We start from the raw sequence: 18,351 nt of genomic DNA, 5'->3' as shown, positions 1-18,351 counted from the left end.
ACCAATAGAATGATAAATGTGACAAAGATGACAGGACAGTACTTCTGAGATTACATTATACACTGCAGTGTCCTCTTGCTAGTAGAGAGCTTGCTGGCTTTGAATGGAGCAAGTGACCATATTGGAGAGACCCTCCATTTAATAGACCGCAAGGACTGAAATCATTCCACTATGTGATCTTGGAAGTGGGTCCTTGAGATAAGATGGTAGCCCTGGCTGACACATCTTGATCGTAGCTTTCAGAGGGGATCCTGAAGCAGAGAACCCTGCAAAGCTATTCCCAGACTTCCAGCCCATGGAAACTATGAGGTGATGAATATATGTTGTTTTAAGTTGCTGCATTTGTGGTAATTTGTTACCTAGCAATAGATAAGGAATATCCTGCTGCAGCAGCCACCCTTATATAAGTCCTTCATAAATACTATTCATTCAGTCCTCGTATAAACTCACTAAAGATCCTTCTTCCTTCCCTTTCTCATTCCACCTGTTCCTTCGTTTCTCCTACTTTCCCGTCACTCCCTACTCTCCCTCCCTTCCACCTGTCAAGGAAGATTGTGAAGGACTTTCAAACAGGCAAAAAAGATTTTTATTGGCGGTGCCTGTGGCTCAGTCAGTAAGGCGCCGGCCCCATATACCGAGGGTGGCAGGTTCAAACCCGGCCCCGGCCAAACTGCAACCAAAAAATAGCCGGGCGTTGTGGCGGGCGCCTGTGGTCCCAGCTACTCGGGAGGCTGAGGCAGGAGAATCGCCTTAAGTCCAGGAGCTGGAGGTTGCTGTGAGCTGTGTGAGGCCACGGCACTCTACCCAGGGCCATAAAGTGAGACTCTGTCTCTACAAAAAAAAAAAAAATATTTTTATTACTGGGTTTTCTATCTGGCAGGTTCTAGGTTAACTCTTTTAGATCATGCCTTTCATTGTCTTTCGGCTATTTGAATACATAACCACCTTGTTCACTGCAGCTTCCTGTGTAACATCATTAAACACCCCCCCAGCAACTATGACACAAAAACATCATAAGTTAATGGCTTCCTATGCTCCAGGCTCCAAAAGTGCATTCAAAGTCCTGTGAAATCTTGAAGTGTTGGTATATACACAGATTTCCCAGACATCCCAGTGACTCTGGATGTGCTGAGAGAAATCTGCTCCAGCTGTTTCTCTTATCTTTGAGAAAAGAGGAATATTGGGTATTTCAAGGCATTGCAGAATCCCATGAATGTGACCTGGCTGGAAAGCCAGGGTTTCCTCATTCTGTTCACTGCAATTGCTCCGATTTAGAGAGTTGCTAGAAATCTGGGGGTGAAAGAAGTCTAAAGGCTAAGAAGTTTAGGCTCTGCAGACCAAAATTAGAGAAATGCTTTCAGAAGTAAACAAACAATAACACTAATTAATCATCCAACAACAGATTTTTTGGGGGGTTTAAGAGTGCGCCTGTGGCTCAAAGGAGTAGGGCACTGGCCCCATATGCCGGAGGTGGCAAGTTCAAACCCAGCCCTGGCCAAAAACGGCAAAAAACAAACAAAAAAAGAGTAATGACAAAGAAATTTAGTGAATTTTAAGAAGTATTTTGCATTAATAGTGAACTCAAAATGTTTTTTTAAACAAAAACTTTCAAAGTTAAAAAAATGGAAGGAAGTATGGAGAAACCTCAAAGCACTCAACCTAGACCTCCCATTCGATCCTGCAATCCCATTACTGGGCATCTACCCAGAAGGAAAAAAATCCTTTTATCATAAGGGCACTTGTACTAGACTGTTGATTGCAGCTCAATTTACAATCGCCAAAATGTGGAAAGAGCCTAAATGCCCACCAACCCAGGAATGGATTAACAAGCTGTGGTATATGTATACCATGGAATACTATTCAGCCATTAAAAAAAATGGAGACTTTACATCCTTCGTATTAACCTGGATGGAAGTGGAAGACATTATTCTTAGTAAAGCATCACAAGAATGGAGAAGCATGAATCCTATGTACTCAATCTTGATATGAGGACAATTAATGACAATTAAGGTCATGGAGGGGAAGGAAAAGCAGACAGAGGGAAGGATGGAGGGGGGTGGGGCCTTGGTGTGTGTCACACCTTCTAGGGGCAAGACATGATTGCAAGAGGGACTTTACCTAACAATTGCAATCAGTGTAACCTGGCTTATTGTACCCTCAATGAATCCCCAACAATAAAAAATAAAAAAATAAAAAAAAATTAAAAAAAGATATTTGGGGACAAATTTTGCTTATCAATTTACTGTTTTTTGATTACAAGAAAGTATTTACGAATTAACACTAAAATAAAACTTTATTGATTATAAAAAAATCCATGCTGATTATAGAAAACTTGGAAAACAGAATAAAGAAGAAAAGAAACCTTGTTCATAATTCCATAACTGGAGTTGGGTATCTACTACAAAAAAAATTAGGACCTGACTGTAAATAATGCCCTGGGTTCTGGTTTTTTGCTTGCTCTTGAAATCAGCTCAAGATCGCCAGTCACAACACGACTTTTAATGGCTCTCTTATATTGTTTCATGGATCTGCCATTATTTACGCAACTAGCCTCTTAATTGTTGGACTTTTTATGTTGTTTCCAATCTTTTGGCTTGTAAATCTGCTGAATGTTTTGTGGCAGACACACCCTGCTCACGTTTCTTAGGTTAATCTTTAGAAGGAGGAGTATTGCAGGGTGACCGTGGTCTGGGTTTTGGTTGTGAGGATCAGAGACTCGACTTGTCACCCTGAGGTCTGTAGGATGTAATTTAAGGGGAGGCGTGGAATCAGGGTGCTGGGGTCCTGCCGCTCTGTTTTTGTCCCAGGGTCAACCCTCCAGGATTGGTTGGGAGAAAACAGGGCGGGACAGAGCAGGAAGGCTGGGGGTGGACACTGAGGCAAGGGTTTCTGTTGCAGGGAGGCATACTGGGGTGCATCGTGACCTCTCAAGACCAAGGATTTGGCTGCCAGGGCCAGCTGCAACCCGTGAGCTGCGATTCTCACTGCTGGCTGGGCTGCTGGAGGGTGCAAGTACCCTATTCCGTCCGGAGGGTAGGGGCAAGGTCCTTGTCTTTCTCTCTCTCCCCCATAAGGGCTTGGAGTTAAGGAGGAGCGGAGCGGGAGCCTAGGCGTGTTGTGAGGTCGGACCGGAGGTCCCCTCTATCATCCAGGTTGTCAAGTCCCAGGACCCCCGGAGTTTGGGGTCTAGCCGGGACGCCAGGGCGCGCTGCTGGTGGTGGTGGGTGGGGTGATGCTGGCCTGGGCTGAGCATTTGTTGACCCAGCGCGCCCTCTTGTGGTCATTTCCTAGCGCAAGGGGCGCGGGCGGCGTTTCCTAGTCCAGCCTCTGCCTAGGTTTTGGGACGTCTCCTGTACATTTGCTTTCTCCTAGGGTCCTGGAGGTGGAGTCTCGCCCCAGCTCTTTTCCTAATTTGTTATGTGGCTCTGGTCGCCTCTCACCCCTCTCTGAGTCTCTCCTGAATTATCTATGAAATGAAGAAAGTCATGCTGGTCTCATAGGTTTGGCCCGGGGGAGGGAAAGAGGACTTAGCCTCTGCTTCTTGCGCTCACGGTGGTGAGGCTTGGCTGGAGCAGCGTGTGCATGGGGATTAGAATATTCCAGGGGGCACAGGGTTTGTACCCTACCTTGTGTCTGCTGATACCTCCAAACTCAGAGTTAGGCCACTCCAATACAAGGGTAAACAGGAGCCGAGCAGAGGAGTTGGGCAGGGTGGCCAGGGGCTCAGAGCCAGGGAGACAGAAAATGTCTTATCTGGAGGTGACTTGGGCCCTGGGAGGCATCTTGGAGAAGGAAGGAGTGCACAGATCTCACAGGTTCCAGGGATTGGATAACTTTTGAGTTCAAGGAGTAGGTACTTCAAGACAGGTGGGACAACTGAACTCGAAAATTCAACCTGCAGGGGTGATATCAGCAGGAATGGCTGAGTAAGGACCTCCTTTCTCCCATAAAAGCAGTGAGAATACTGGCAAAATGGTCAAAATCAACGTTTTCACAACTTTGGACATTAACTAAAAACTTGCAACAATATTAAGGACTGTTCAAGAAACACAGCTGCATTTTGGCAAAGTTTTGTGGTGTTTTAACTTGCCACAATTTTATCCCCTTCTCCCCATCCCTGAGGTACCTTGAAACCTATTGGCTCTTTTATTACAGTGAAAACCTAGCAACCATTTGCTAGGAAGGGACAGAACAGAGTTGGAGTACCTCCAAGGCCCAGTTTTTGCTGGTCCCTTGGAAGACTCCACTTCCAAGGCTGTTATTTATTTGACCTGGCTTGGAGCTTGACAGCAGACTTTTGTGTGGGGCAGGGGAAGCATTTGTTGAAAACAATCAGTGGCAATTGTTTAACCCTGTGGCTGCCTGAGGCACCGATGACAGCTATGGAAAATGAGAAGCTGACTAAAATTTTAAAAGGAATGTGCTAAGAATCTACAAATGTCCCTTTTCCCTCTAGGTTCCTCTGATGATGGTGGTGGCATGTGTGTATGTGTGTTTCACCTGAGCTCTCTCAGCTCTAAAAATAGAAGAATTTCAAGATTTTTCTTTATTTAGGTATAAAAAAAATACAGTACGTCTCATGCACCAGTGTGGCCAATATATAATCATTATCTGTAGATCAGTTACTACAATGATAGCAAATGGAAGGTTATAAGAATTGTTTATCCAACAATAAAACCTGAATTAAAATTGTTAACCTAAAAAGCAACCTGCTTGTTATGCAAACACCCTTTTTCTATATGTTTGTGAGATCTACAAACTTGTTAAATATTAGTCAAAAAAATTATGAAAAACTAGTATTGGTTAAAAAAAAAAAAGTCAGTGTTATCTACAAACCCCTGCAGCATGAGAGGCCTTTCCCAGAGTGAGAACCTTGGTCCCTAATGAAGGGTGAGCAAGACAGTTTGCCTCCTTCCCTGCCCTTCTCTGCTGCTTGGTGCCACTTCCCCAAAGCACATTTGACCTGAAATGTTCCATTTGTGGCTGAAAGTGGGAAAAGCACAAATGACCACAGAGCTTGGGCAGGGCAGGGGCCTTGCCTTTTCTAAAAGGTGTGCCTGAGGGTCAGTTCCCTGAGATGTGGCAACAAAGTGGGAAGGAAAATGGTAAGGCTTCGAGATGCAGTCATGATTGGGTTTGGACAGTGGCCTGACTTGCTCAGGGCACACCATGGGGGCCTCTAAGTCAAGAGATAAGGGGTAGACAAAGAAGAGAAAGAACAGCAGGGGCGACCAGGTGAGGCAGAGGTGGGGAGGGGTCTTCTGCTCCATAAATATCTGAGCCCCTTGAAGGCAAGCCTGGAGGGGTGTTGAAAAGTCTCAAATCAGGGTCTCAGCTATTCCAGGCCTTAATCCAAGGCTCTGTCACATTTGATCTCCACCGTCCCTCCAGGATGAATTCACAGTTGCTTCAAAGTTCAACAAACCATTCCCCTGAATTTGGTTGAATGGTTCAATGCTCAGTACAGCACAGTCACTGGTGGGGCAGGCCAGTGTGGTCACCTCAGGACCCCAGGTCAGGAGCTGCCATGTGGCCCCTTCCTCCCTCTCAATAGGTCTGGGGAGGGGCCTGGGAGTGGTGGGCACTTGGAAGGGTGTGAGCGAGTCAGAGCAGGGTTGGAACTTGTAGAGCTGGCTGGATGGGACTTTGCAGTCTCCCTTGGGACTGAGTGGCAGTCTGGCCCCACAGGTCATACTGTCCAAACCTTTGATAGGCACCAGGACCTCCCCAGCCTTACCAGGGTGGATTTCAAGGACCTCAGAGGAAGACTCCCACCCCACCCCCTGCCCCAGCAATTGAACACATGTTGCTTTAAAACTTTGTCCAGCCAGAGAAAGTCAACGAGTTAGACTGTGGTCTGGGCGACAGGGTTATGGGGGTGTCTGAGCCCAGACAGAACATTAGCCTGGATTTTCCAGCATTCGGGGGTAGCCAATGCCGAAATACACTTATGTTCCTGATATTTCAGGAACTTAGAGCTTGCTATCCCAGGGATGGTGAGGTCTGTGGGGCCCAGGATGAAGGGGTGCTGGGCTGGGGAATCAGTGCCACTTTTGGAGGGCTGGGGACCTGGTGTCTGACTGGCCTGGGCTTCAGGGGATCTGGGCCCCCTAATACACCAGCTCCTCCTGGGGGTCTGAGCCATACAGCTCGGCCAGCATCTTGAACCGGGGCCCCCAGTCGTTAAGGAAGTCATAATCGATGTCAGAGTCAGAGGAATCGGTGCCCAGGGAGCTAAGGGACTCGGCGATGGACTCGGAGCCCTCGTAGCCGTAGATGTGCAGAGTGTCGTAGGGGGGCCCGCCGCCATCGTGGTCCGCCTCGCCCTTCTTTACCTCGATCATGGCTGCCATCTCCCCAGGCCCGCTGTGCACCCCGGGCGCGTGTCGCGGTGGCTTCTGCACCTGGGCGTAGAGGGGCGGCCGGGCCTCCAGCGTGGGCCGCGGGGGCTTGGTCCCTCCACGGCGCACGGAGTTGAGCACCGACACGTCGTAGCTGTTGGTGTCCATCTCCCCACCGCCCTCCTCGTCATAGGTGACCAGCTGCTCGCGGACCTCTGGCACACTCTTGCCGTGGGCGCGGGCCTGCTTCCGGAGCCGCCTCCGCAGGAAGATGAGCAGAGTGATCACTGGTATCCAGAAGGAGAGCGCCAGGTGTCAGACCCGCTCAGGGGGCTGGGTCACGCCCCTCCCCAATCACTCCCTCCCCTCCTCTCTAGAAAGTCCTTAGCCAGCCCAGTCTCCAGGGACACAAGAATGACACAGAAGGTTTGGTTTTGTCCAGACACCCATAGGACAGAGTCAGGTGCACTGGGGACACTCTTGGTCTTGACTGACTGCCATCAACACTGGTTGGGGATGGGAAGAGGGATAGAGAGGGGCTTCCTCAAGTTCAATCTCTGTTGCCTGTTTCAACCCCTCTTCCTGCAGCCACATTTCCTCACTCCTATGCCCCTCTGGCACACCCTTCTAGGCTGTCTCCCAAGGGCCAGGAAGCTGGAGCTTGGGGTGAGATGAGGAAAGGGCTGTGGTTGGAATCTGGAGTGCAAAGATTCTGCCCAGTGACTTTGTGGCCAATGATGACAATGGCCATGGTGCTGGGGTTGTGATACCCATTGCCATGGCAGTAGCCACTCTCTTGGGCACCAACTGCAAACATGCTTGGCGCTACATTGGACACATTCTCATATTATCTCAGTTAACGTAGATATTGCTATACCAGTTATACGGTTAAGCAAATTAAGATGAGAGAGGCCAAGTGACTTGCCTGGAGTCCCCTCGTCAGGCAGGGGTGCTGGCCCTGCTGCAATCTCGAGGCGTGTGGCTGTGTGAGGGCCTTGGATTCCCAGGGGGAGTTGACCAGGTCATGCAGAGAACGCCAAAAATTAGGCCCAGACCACCCCCTTGGCCAGTGATTTTCAACTGGCTGTGCCACGGCACACTGTTGTGCCCTGAGAGGATCTTGGGTGTGCTGTGAACATTTTTAAACAATATTAAGTTATTTTCGAAAGAAGTTCAAAGCACAGTAAGTATATACTTTTTTTAACTCTTCTTTTTGATCAACATAATTTAAGTGTGCAGCGGAAGTTTAACTACAGGTTCAAGTGTGCTGAGACAAAAGGGGTTGAAAACCATTGCCCTAGGCTCTGACCTAGCTTCAAATTATTTAACAAACTGTTACATACATAAGTAAAGCTGGGTGCCCAGGCAAAAACCGTCCTCCCAGCCTCAGTTTCCTCATCTGTAAAATGGAAATGATGACCTCTGTACTCTGTTTATACTTGGGAAGGTGGCTATGAGGTTAAATGCAATTCTGTATGGTGGGGATGCCATCTTCATCACTATTTATTATTTTTAAATGGGGGAGCTGGGTCTACTCTGCCCCAGAAGTCCCAGAAGGGGGTATACCCAGAGGATCTCTCTGCGTCCTAGGCACTGGGTGATTGCCAATCGCCTGAGGACTTCCTCTGAGTGGGGGAGGGATGGCTCCTGCCCCATGTCACACAGGTGCAGGATGATTTACACCTTAGGAGGGGGCTCTCAAACACCTAGTATGCCCAGCAGGAAGACATTGAGGTGAAGCTGCCTTATTCCTGGTGGGAACTTCCTGATAACTCCCCTCCACTGGCTGCCTCCCTTTCCCGCTTCACTCTTCTCTTCCTTAGAAGGGCCCCAGGGAAGTAAATCACCTCCGAAATAAACCAGTTCCTTGTCCCAGGGCTTCTTCCTGGGGAAGCCAAACTAAAGCAAGGCCTAGAGGGCTAAAAACGTCTAAGGCCCAAATAGGAAAAAAAAAAAAATACATCAAAGCTGGAAGAAAGCTATTAAAGGAAAGAAAGCTTGGGGAGACAATCTAAAGGAGAAGTTTCTAAACTTTCCATTTTAGAACTGGATCCTTTTTTTCCTTTTTCAAAAATAGGTTTTAATGTAAATACATGCCCAGAACAATGCTTGGCACACCAGTAAGTGCTTGAAATATCCAAGTGGAATGAGTGACTGTTACATGGTGTCTATGTTATTTTAAGGTGGAGCCAGACTGGCGAGTGGGGTGGGTCTTGAACCTCCTCTCTCCCTGCCCCCACCCAGAGGCACCTTGGCGGTGTGCTGGCCCAGAGGTGCTCTGCAGGCTGGAGGCAGTCTCAGCGTCTCACGTGAAGCCCTGGTGATGTCTCCTCCCTCCCCTGCCCCGCACTGACCTGTGATGGTGAGGATGCACAGGAAGATGGCCACCAGCGCCTGGATGCTGACGCCCACCTGGGCGGCCGTCTCCTCACAGAAGGTGAACTCGCCTCGCTCATTACACTTGCACACAGCGATGGCCAGCGTGTTGGTGCTTGTGAGGCTCGGCCTCCCATTGTCTGAGATGACCACGGGCAGGAGGTGGACTTTGGCACGCTCTCGATCAAATTGCCCATACTTGACTGTGATGTTGGCTGTGTTATCTGGAAATACCAAGGCCACAGAATCAGGACTTGCCCTGAGTGCCCACTCCCTGTGGCCACAGAGCTGGAGGAAGCCCTCCAAGGAGCCCTCCCTGACCGCACCAGGGCTGCTTCTCTGCCTTGTACACCCCTGCCTCTCCTTTTAGCCCTTCGAGTGCAGGCCTGCTCCTCTCCAGAAGGGTATGTGGGGCAGCACTTTGACCCAGCTTCTAAGAATGGCTTGCTTTCTGTTTACAAGTGCAACTGAGAGGCCTAACCCTTCCCTCTTCCCTAATCCCACTCCAAAACAAAGGGTTTTCTCTTTTAGCTCAATAATTAATGTATTGTTTCAAGCTTTGACAAACAATCAGGAAAAAAATGTATATATTTTTTGAGACAGAGTCTCCTTATATTGCCCTTAGTAGAGTGCTGTGGAGTCACAGCTCACAGCAACCTCCAACCCTTGAGCTTAAGTGATTCTCTTGTCTCAGCCTCCCAAGTAGCTGGAGCCCTTCACAATGCCCTGCTATTGTGTTGTGTTGTTGTAGTCGTCATTGTTGTTTGGCAGGCCCAGGCTGGGTTCAAACCCGCCAGCCCTGGTGTATGTGGCCAGTGCCCTAAACATGACCTACGGGCACTGAGCCAGGAAAAATAAAGTTTTAATAAGTCTTTTAGCATTAGGCTTAACTTCTAAAGTTGTTTCTGCTATTCCTGAAAATCCATTGTTACTAAGGAGGTTTACAACAGTAAGAGCAGGGATTCCCCGCTTGGGGGTGGTGGGGTCTGTGTGCTTGGGAGACCAGTGGCAAAGCTAAGGATGCCCTCTTTTAGATTCCAAGTATTCAGAATTACATTTCAGTATTAAGTGTATTATTGAAAATAAATGATATGCAGTTGTCACTTTATGGGAGAAATGAGAGAGTTTCACAGGCAGGACATTCACGTTATAGGGAAGTCTGAGACCACCAGGCCTAGCTCCTGCTTGGGTGGGGGTGTCTCTGGGCTGGCACTGAACCTTTCCACCCCATCGCAGACCCCCACTCTGAGGTGGGACTAAGGTGGACATTGGGCATGGGGGGGACATAATTATATTTTTACCAAATGATTTTCTCCCAAAGATAGCTGGATGTTGAACAGTTTGTCATTAACTTGTCAACACACCAGGGTTACCTCCCCATCCCACAGGCTCCAGGAAGACAGGTCTGTGGCTGATCCCCTGGGTCTGCCCATCAGACAGGCAGGGACTCCACCCTGCAGTGGGTGAAGGATCACTTCACTTAGACCCAAGAGGAATTTTCTCTATTTTTCTGAGGCAGTTGCAGAGGCCATGCAGGCTTGTCTACTTTGGACTGGAATGAAATCAATTCGGCATTGTCACTCCAGTCAGCAGCTACTCGTAAGCAGTGCCACTGACACCCAGGGCCTGCCTGTGGTCAGTAGTCATTGTGGCTGGATTAAAAGAAATCTCCCTGTATCTTTGGGGTTTAGGGTTTCACATTTCCAGTTGTGACTCTTTGAGAATGACGTCAAAAGTCCACCTCCCAGAGTGATTTGCAGTTTTGCTGAGGCAAAGAGATCCCAGTATGGGAAGGGACCTTTTGGCTAGTTTGTGAACCAAGCTGCCTGCCTGTACCCCTTCATCTGCTGTGTACCCCTCACTGACCTGAGCCTTTCCGGGGAATGGCAGGCTTTGGCTGAGGCAGCTCTGACCATTGCACAGACTACAGTGCATGTAAATGTATCCTGTAACTTGAAAATCCCAATTTGTTGGCCTAGTCCTTCACCCTTGTTCTTTATCACTCAAAAAACCTCACCCCGACCCTAATAAGAGCTAACAGATGACTTTGACTTGCGCACCGTGATTATCCGTGAGGGTGAAGTTGCTGTCCTCAGTGCTCAGGGCAAATCTGAACTTCACATTTTGTGGTGTTATGTCCTTGTCTATTGCAGAGATCTGCAGGACCAGCTGCAATATGGAAGATGGGGGAAAGTCAGTGGGTGTTGGGGTGGCCTGAGGGTCAGTGATGGAGACTTTAGGTTTAGACCTGACATGGCAGCCTCTCACTTGCAACACTAACCTACTGAGATCTTCATAAAGCCACTCTTTCTCTCCCTCATCCCACCCCCTGCTGCTAATCTAGGCTACAGACATTTTCTTTAATCCTCAGTGTGTCCATCTGTAAAATGGGGGTAATATTACTTTTTCTCAGCTGTTACAGGTTACATTAAGCTCAGTGGCACTCCAGCTGCCTGGGGGTGGGTGGTTCTGTCCCTCACCTGCCCCAGGGTGGCACCCTCTCACCCTCCCACCTGAGCCAGACTCACCTTGCCCTGGGCAGTGTTCTCACATACTTTGGGTTCATAGGGCCGGGCAAACTCGGGGGCATTGTCATTTTCATCTAGAACCTCAATGTGGACTTGCACGATGGATTCTTTGCCTGTGGGGTTCCCTGCAAGGAAGAGGACTTGTTGCCACAGTGGGCTCAGTTGATGCGAGCCTGGGGCAGGGGTTGTGGGGGGCAGGGTGGGAGGTATGTGGTTGGGTAGTTCGGGAGGGCTGCCTGGAAGAGGATATAGAAAGAAGGTCATGGATGATGTTCTGGGTGGAAGCAGTGTGTAAGGGAAGAGGGGTAAACTTCATACATAGGAGGGTTACTGAAGTTTTACTTACTTGTAAGAATCAAAAAGGTAAACAACCTAAGAGCACTAAAAATTTTAGTCTGATCAATCCCCAGTGAATATTTTAATCAAGCAATTAATTGAAATAAATGCAATTTATGTAATTAAATACATAAAATTAATTAATTACAAAAGGGTTAAGAAGGCAAATGACCTAGTGAGGTTGGGCTAATAAATTAGGCCACTGGAACAAAATGGAATATGGCCATTGACAATGCCCATATAAATTACATTCAAAAAATGTAATTAAAAAGTATTAGTACCATGAGAAAATGGTTCTGGAGTGAGGTTAGGTGAAAACGTGGGATATGATATTTTATGCAAACATTATCTCACTTTTATAAAAATATGTATAGAAAAAAGACCAGAGAAAAATATACTAATGTGCTAATTGTCTCGCATGGAAGCTTTGGGGGGGGGCATTATTTTCTTCTTCTTTTATGTATTTTCTATATTTAAAAAAATTTAAATTTAAAAATCATACAAATGGGATAAGGATAAAGTCTGATCTAGCAGAACAAGCAGGATTCCCCAGGAGTTGGGGGAAGTGAGAGTCTGGGTGGCCCAGCAGGAGGCAGGGTCCTCCAGGGTAGCACCAGGGGAACCTTGGCCAATTCACCTGCCTTCTGGGCCCTGGTGTGTTCCTGAGTCTAGTGGGAATATTAATCTTTCTTCTGGAGGGTTATTGGAATTTTTTTCACATAGATAAAGGATGTAAAACCCCAACACTTTCCTTTCCCTCTGGCAAAAGTTACACAATTTCTGAAGAAACTAACAATCTGAGAACAGGAAGATACTTGAGATTTTGAGTTCAACCCATTAACTGGTACACAAACCTCTCCCTTCCCACCCCAAGGAGCATTTCCCAAACATCCACGATCATAGGAATCACACTGCGAGCAATGCACTTGCCTTGGCCCTGTCTCTGGCTCATTGAACCAGAACCTCCAGGGAGGAGTTTGAGAGCTCTCTGCTTAATAGGCACCTTACATGATGCTCATCACAGAGGCATCTGCACAGCCTGTTTTATATCAGTGCTTCTCAAACTATCACATGTGAGACGTTCTGAGTCAGGGAGGGGGGTGGGGGTGAGGCCTGAGATTCTGCTCTCCCAACAATGTCTCAGGGAATGTAGATGCTGCTGGTTCAAGAAGAACACTTGGATATGGCAATTATTTGACTGTTTTGCTTATCTGTGGTGTTGGATATCAGGAAAGCATGCAGGGACTGTTTCTTTTTCTCATCAGCTGTGATTAGTGTTTGTGTATTTAATATGTGGCCCAAAACAGCTCTTATTCTTTCAACCTGTGGCAGAAAGGAAAAAAGGTTGGACACTCCTGCTCTATATCATTCCAGCCATTGGGTGCTTCATCCAGTACTTATATAATAGAGACCCTATAGAGACAAGAGAAAAGGAAAAGAGCCCAAGTCCCCTGGCAGATGGGGTCACTCACCAGTAGGATCCAGTTCTTTGGCTTCTACAGTCAGGTTATACCAAGGGTAGATTTCTCTGTCTAATTCTTTTTCATTGTAAATGTTCCCATGTTTGGTTATTTGGAAGAATTGGCCTTTGTCACTGGTCTTGCGGATGGAGTATCTGCCCAGAGGAGAGAGTGTCATGGCTTTCCATTGTTCTTTGCTGAGTCCAAATTCCTCAGCATGACAGACAGGGGCCTTGGGGATTCAGTTTCCTGCATCCCTCTCTACCCTCCCCCTCACTGCTTGTTACACTCCACTCTCAGAGCAAAGAGCAGACTTATACAGCAAGATTCAGGGGAGTAAGATAACATCTTTGATCTTAGCCATGTTACCATCCATGGACTGAAGGTAGCACCCGAGACCATAATTAGCACTTTTGGAATGTCACTTTTGGTGACATTACACCATAGCTAGGACTGGTTTTTGTAATTAATGAAAAGATAGTTGGGCAAGAGCCAGGAAGAAATACAAAAGGAGCGAGAAGAAATAACTAATTGAAAGAAAATTAAATTTCCAAAGTAAAAATCTAAAAAGTTCTCTTAAAAATCAGAAAAAGTTTTGAAAAGGTAAATAAATGTATTTCATATATATGCGTAATAGTTGCTATTTACTGAAGAAAATTTCAGAACAAATTGAATGGAAGAAATATCAAAAAACATAATAAAAGAAAACTTTCCTAATCTGAAGTAAGGCCTGAGTATACAGATTAAAAAACATCAGGCATCATTTAAAAAGGAGAACATATTTAGGTGTATCCTGGTGACATTTGTGAATTTCAAGGGTATGTGGAGAAACAGATGAGTTTAGACAGAAAAAAAAAATAAATTCCTTACAAAGAAAGAGAAATAAGACTTGACCTAGATGTCCTCATAAAATTAAATGCTAGAATACACAGATAGTATTTTTGAAGGGATGATTATATATTATGAGGATTATATGAAGATATTTAGGTGTTATTAAAATAAGAAAGCAAAGAATGAAGGTATTTATAAATACACAAAAAGCTTAGAAAGTGTATCACTCACAAAGATGGGTCCTAAATTTTTTTTTTTTTTTAGAAAACTTACTCCTTCTAACTAAATGTCACACTATAAAGTAAAAAACTGGTCTTGCAGAAATTAAAATGAGACTACTGGTTTCTTTATCATACATAGGAAAGGAACAGTGTATATGTGCGTGTGTGCATGTTTGCGTGTATAGTATTTTAACTAGGAAATATAGGTCCAAGAAAACATTTAACATTTTACAGATAGAAGTAAATCTCAGAGAGAGATTAAAGATGGTGGCCGAGTAACAGCCTCCCTGCAACTGGGAACAGCGAGTCTGGGGAGACAAGACTCCAGGCATCTCTGGCCGGTGGGATCTGCCTATAATCATCCCTTTGGGGATACAGGGAGCCAGCAAGGGACTTCTGGACCCCAAGAGGAGGACAAAAACAGTGGAAAACTGGCAAGTGGTTGCGTGTGTTCGATTGACCTAATCACGCTGGCAACTGTAAGTACAAGCAGCAGTGAGACTGCAAACCGGAAAGGCCTTACCTGTGAACTGTTTCAGTGTTCTTGGACTTGGCACTCAGTTGAACTGCCTTGGGGAGGGCTTGAGCAGGAGTGTGGAGAACTTTGGGCATTGTCTGGGGCCCCAGACTGAGCCACTGAGCTGGGCACAGGAAGCCATTGTGAAAGAACTGCCCTGGCAAGCTCCGCCCTCAGAGTCTCAGAGCAAGGACTGGGCGGGTCAAAGTAACCTACTGACTGAGCAGCCTAAAGGTGGGGACTGAGCTGCCTTACAGCCTTAATCCTTAGGGGCAGAGTGAGATGGTTTTGGTACACTGGAGCCTTGGGCTGTTGCCCTGGGTAGAGTGCCGTGACATCACAGCTCATAGCAACCTCAAACTCCTGGGCTTGGCGCCGCCCAGACCTCCATAGGAGCTGTGCAGCGACCCCCGACCGGTGACCCGCACCCACTGGGCCTCCACATTCCCTGACCAGGAACTGCGGGAGCCACACAACCCTGCGTCCTCCCTCCTGTGTCCTCCCAGCTTCCACACTAGCCCGTTCATCTGGACAGGGACTCTGGTAGCTGCGTGCCCTTTGGAGCCCTCCCTGCCTCTGCACAGAGCTCTTCTCCTGGCCAGAGACTGATGGAGCCTTGGGCTCTCTGTGCCAAAGTCACTGGGTGCCTGGCACTCCCAGAACCATGCGCACCACTCCCAGCCCTGTTGCTGGATCCGGGTGTGTCACGAACTGGAGCTGCTTCCACAACCAGAACTTCCTAGCTAGAGCAGCCCCAGAGGAACTACACAGGGTCACTCCCTACAAAGATCCAGCAACAATAGAGTGATCCCGCTGGGGTCTAATCTTGGAGAGACACCTCCCCAACTCTGAGGACAGCCAGAGGCAACGATGAAAAACAATCATGAGGCAAAATCAACAGAAAAACTCTGGCAATATGAATAATCAGAGTATATCAACTCCCCCAAGGATCAATGGGGCAGAAACAGCACAAGGCCCCATGCACAAACAAATAGCTGAGATGTCAGAAATTGAATTCAGGATCTGGATAGCAAATAAGATCGAATTAGAATTCCAAAAGTTATCTCAAGAATTCAATGGATTCAAAGACCAAATGACCAAAGATTTCGACACATTGAGACAAGAAGTTGCATCCCTCAAAGATCTGAGAAACACAGTAGAATCCCTCAGTAACAGAATGGAGTAAGCAGAAGAAAGGATTTCTGACATTGAAGACAAAGCTTTCGAATGCTCCCAAAGCCTCAAAGAAGAAGAGAAATGGAGAGCAAAATCAGACCACTCTCTCAGAGAGCTCTCGGATAATTTGAAGAAAACCAATATTCGTCTTATAGGATCCCCGAAAGTGACAAAGTGGCTTCACAAGGCACAGAGTCTCTTCTCCATGAGATTATGAAGGAGAACTTTCCAGACATGCCAAGAGATTCCGAAATTCAGATAGCAGACAGTTTCAGAACTCCAGCACGACTCAACCCAAATAAGACATCCCCCAGACACATCATAATCAATTTCACTAAAGTTAATATGAAGGAGAAAATTCTGAAAGCTGCCAGATGAAAGAAAACCATTACCTACAAGGGCAAGAATATCAGAATAACTGCAGATCTCTCTGCTGAAACCTTTCAAGCTAGAAGAGGATGGTCATTGACTTTTAATCTCCTAAAACAAAATAACTTTCAACCCAGGATCCTGTACCCAGCTAAACTGAGCTTCATTTATGATGGAGAAATTAAATACTTCAATGACATTCACATGTTGAAGAAATTTGCCACAACTAAACCAGCTCTCCAGGACATTCTTAAACCTATCCTCCATAAAGACCAGTGTAATTCTCCACCACAAAAGTAAACCCACCCAAAAAATATTTGATCAAATTCCAACTTCCACAGTCGCAAAAGGATTAAAAATGTCCACCGGTCTCTGGAAAGGCTTATTAATACTCTCAATTAATGTGAATGGTTTAAATTGTCCTCTAAAGAGGCATAGGTTGGCAGACTGGATACAAAAACTCAAGCCAGATATCTGCTGCATCCAAGAATCGCATCTTACATTAAAAGACAGATATAGACTCAAGGTGAAGGGATGGTCATCTATATTCCAGGCAAATGGAAGGCAGAAAAAAGCAGGTGTTGCAATCCTGTTTGCAGACGCAATAGGCTTTAAACCAACCAAAATAATTAAGGATAAGGATGGACACTTCATATTTGTTAAAGGGAATACTCAATATGATGAGATCTCAATTATTAATATTTATGCACCCAACCACAACGCACCTCAATTTATAAGAGAAACTCTAACAGACATGAGCAACTCAATTTCCTCCACTTCCATAGTAGTTGGAGATATTAACACCCCTTTAGCAGTCCTGGATAGATCCTCCAAAAAGAAGCTAAGCAAAGAAATCTTAGATTTAAACTCAACCATTCAACATCTGGACTTAACAGACATCTACAGAACATTTCATCCCCCAAAAACTGAATACACATTCTTCTCATCAGCCACGGAACATACTCCAAAATTGACCACATCCTAGGCCACTAATCTAACCTCAGCAAATTTAAAAAAATAGAAATTATTCCTTGCATCTTCTCAGAACATCATGGAATAAAAGTTGAACTAAATAACAACAAGAATCTGCATACCCATACAAAAACATGGAAGCTAAACAACCTTATGCTAAAGGATACATGGGTTATAGATGAGATTAAGAAGGAAATCACCATATTTTTGGAACAAAACAACAATCAAGACACGAATTACCAGAACCTCTGGGATACTACAAAGGCAGTCCTCAGAGGGAAATTTATAGCACAGCAAGCCTTCCTCAAGAAAACGGAAAGAGAGGAAGTCAACAACTTAATGGAACATCTCAAGCAACTGGAGAAAGAAGAACACTTCAACCCCAAACTCAGCAGAAGAAAAGAAATAACCAAAATCAGAGCAGAATTAAATGAAATTGAAAACAAAAGAATTATACAACAGATCAATAAATCCAAAAGCTGTTTTTTTGAAAAGATCAATAAAATAGATAAACCTTTGGCCAACCTAACCAGGAAAAAAAGAGTAAAATCTCTAATTTCATCAATCAGAAATGGTAATGATGAAATAACAACAGACCCCTCAGAAATTCAAAAAATCCTTAACGAATGCTACAAGAAACTTTACTCTCAGAAATATGAAAATCTGAAAGAAATCGACCAATACATGGAAGTACGCTACCTACCAAGACTTAGCCAGAACTAAGTGGAAATGTTGAACAGGCCTATATCAAGTTCTGAAATAGAATCAACTATACAAAATCTCCCTAAAAAGAAAAGCCCAGGACCACATGGCTTTACATCAGAATTCTACGAAACATTTAAAGAAGAACTAGTACCTATACTACTAAACCTCTTCCAAAATATAGAAAAAGAAGGAATATTACCCAGCACATTCTATGAAGCAAACATCACCTTGATCCCTAAACCAGGGAAAGACCCAACAAGAAAAGAAAATTATAGACCAATATCACTAATGAATATAGATGCTAAAATACTCAATAAGATCCTAACAAACAGAATCCAACAACACATCAAAAAAATTATACACCATGACCAAGTGGGATTTATCCCAGGGTCTCAAGGCTGGTTCAATATATGTAAATCTATAAATGTAATTCAACACATAAACAAACTGAAAAATAAAGACCATATGATTCTTTCAATTGATGCAGAAAAAGCTTTTGATAATATCCAGCATCCCTTC

General features: G+C 45.6%; 1 protein-coding gene across 1 annotated transcript in view; it reads right to left on the bottom strand.

Moving 5' to 3' along the window:
* Positions 1–5,722: 5,722 nt before the first annotated feature.
* CDH5 (cadherin 5) overlaps positions 5,723–18,351 on the bottom strand; it is a 39,249-nt gene continuing 26,620 nt past the window's right edge. The window contains exons 8-12 of the mRNA XM_053603314.1: positions 13,054–13,196; positions 11,246–11,370; positions 10,778–10,886; positions 8,696–8,941; positions 5,723–6,628 (exon numbers count right to left, since the gene is read on the bottom strand). Coding sequence (XP_053459289.1) covers positions 6,111–6,628; positions 8,696–8,941; positions 10,778–10,886; positions 11,246–11,370; positions 13,054–13,196 — 1,141 coding nt within the window. The 3' untranslated portion in view covers positions 5,723–6,110. The remainder of the gene's footprint in view (positions 6,629–8,695; positions 8,942–10,777; positions 10,887–11,245; positions 11,371–13,053; positions 13,197–18,351) is intronic.

This window comes from Nycticebus coucang, chromosome 2, assembly GCF_027406575.1.
Source record: "Nycticebus coucang isolate mNycCou1 chromosome 2, mNycCou1.pri, whole genome shotgun sequence".
In the NCBI taxonomy this organism is placed as follows: domain Eukaryota; kingdom Metazoa; phylum Chordata; class Mammalia; order Primates; family Lorisidae; genus Nycticebus; species Nycticebus coucang.
The sequence above is the reverse complement of the archived record's forward strand: the minus strand, read 5'-3'. Positions and strand labels throughout refer to the sequence as shown.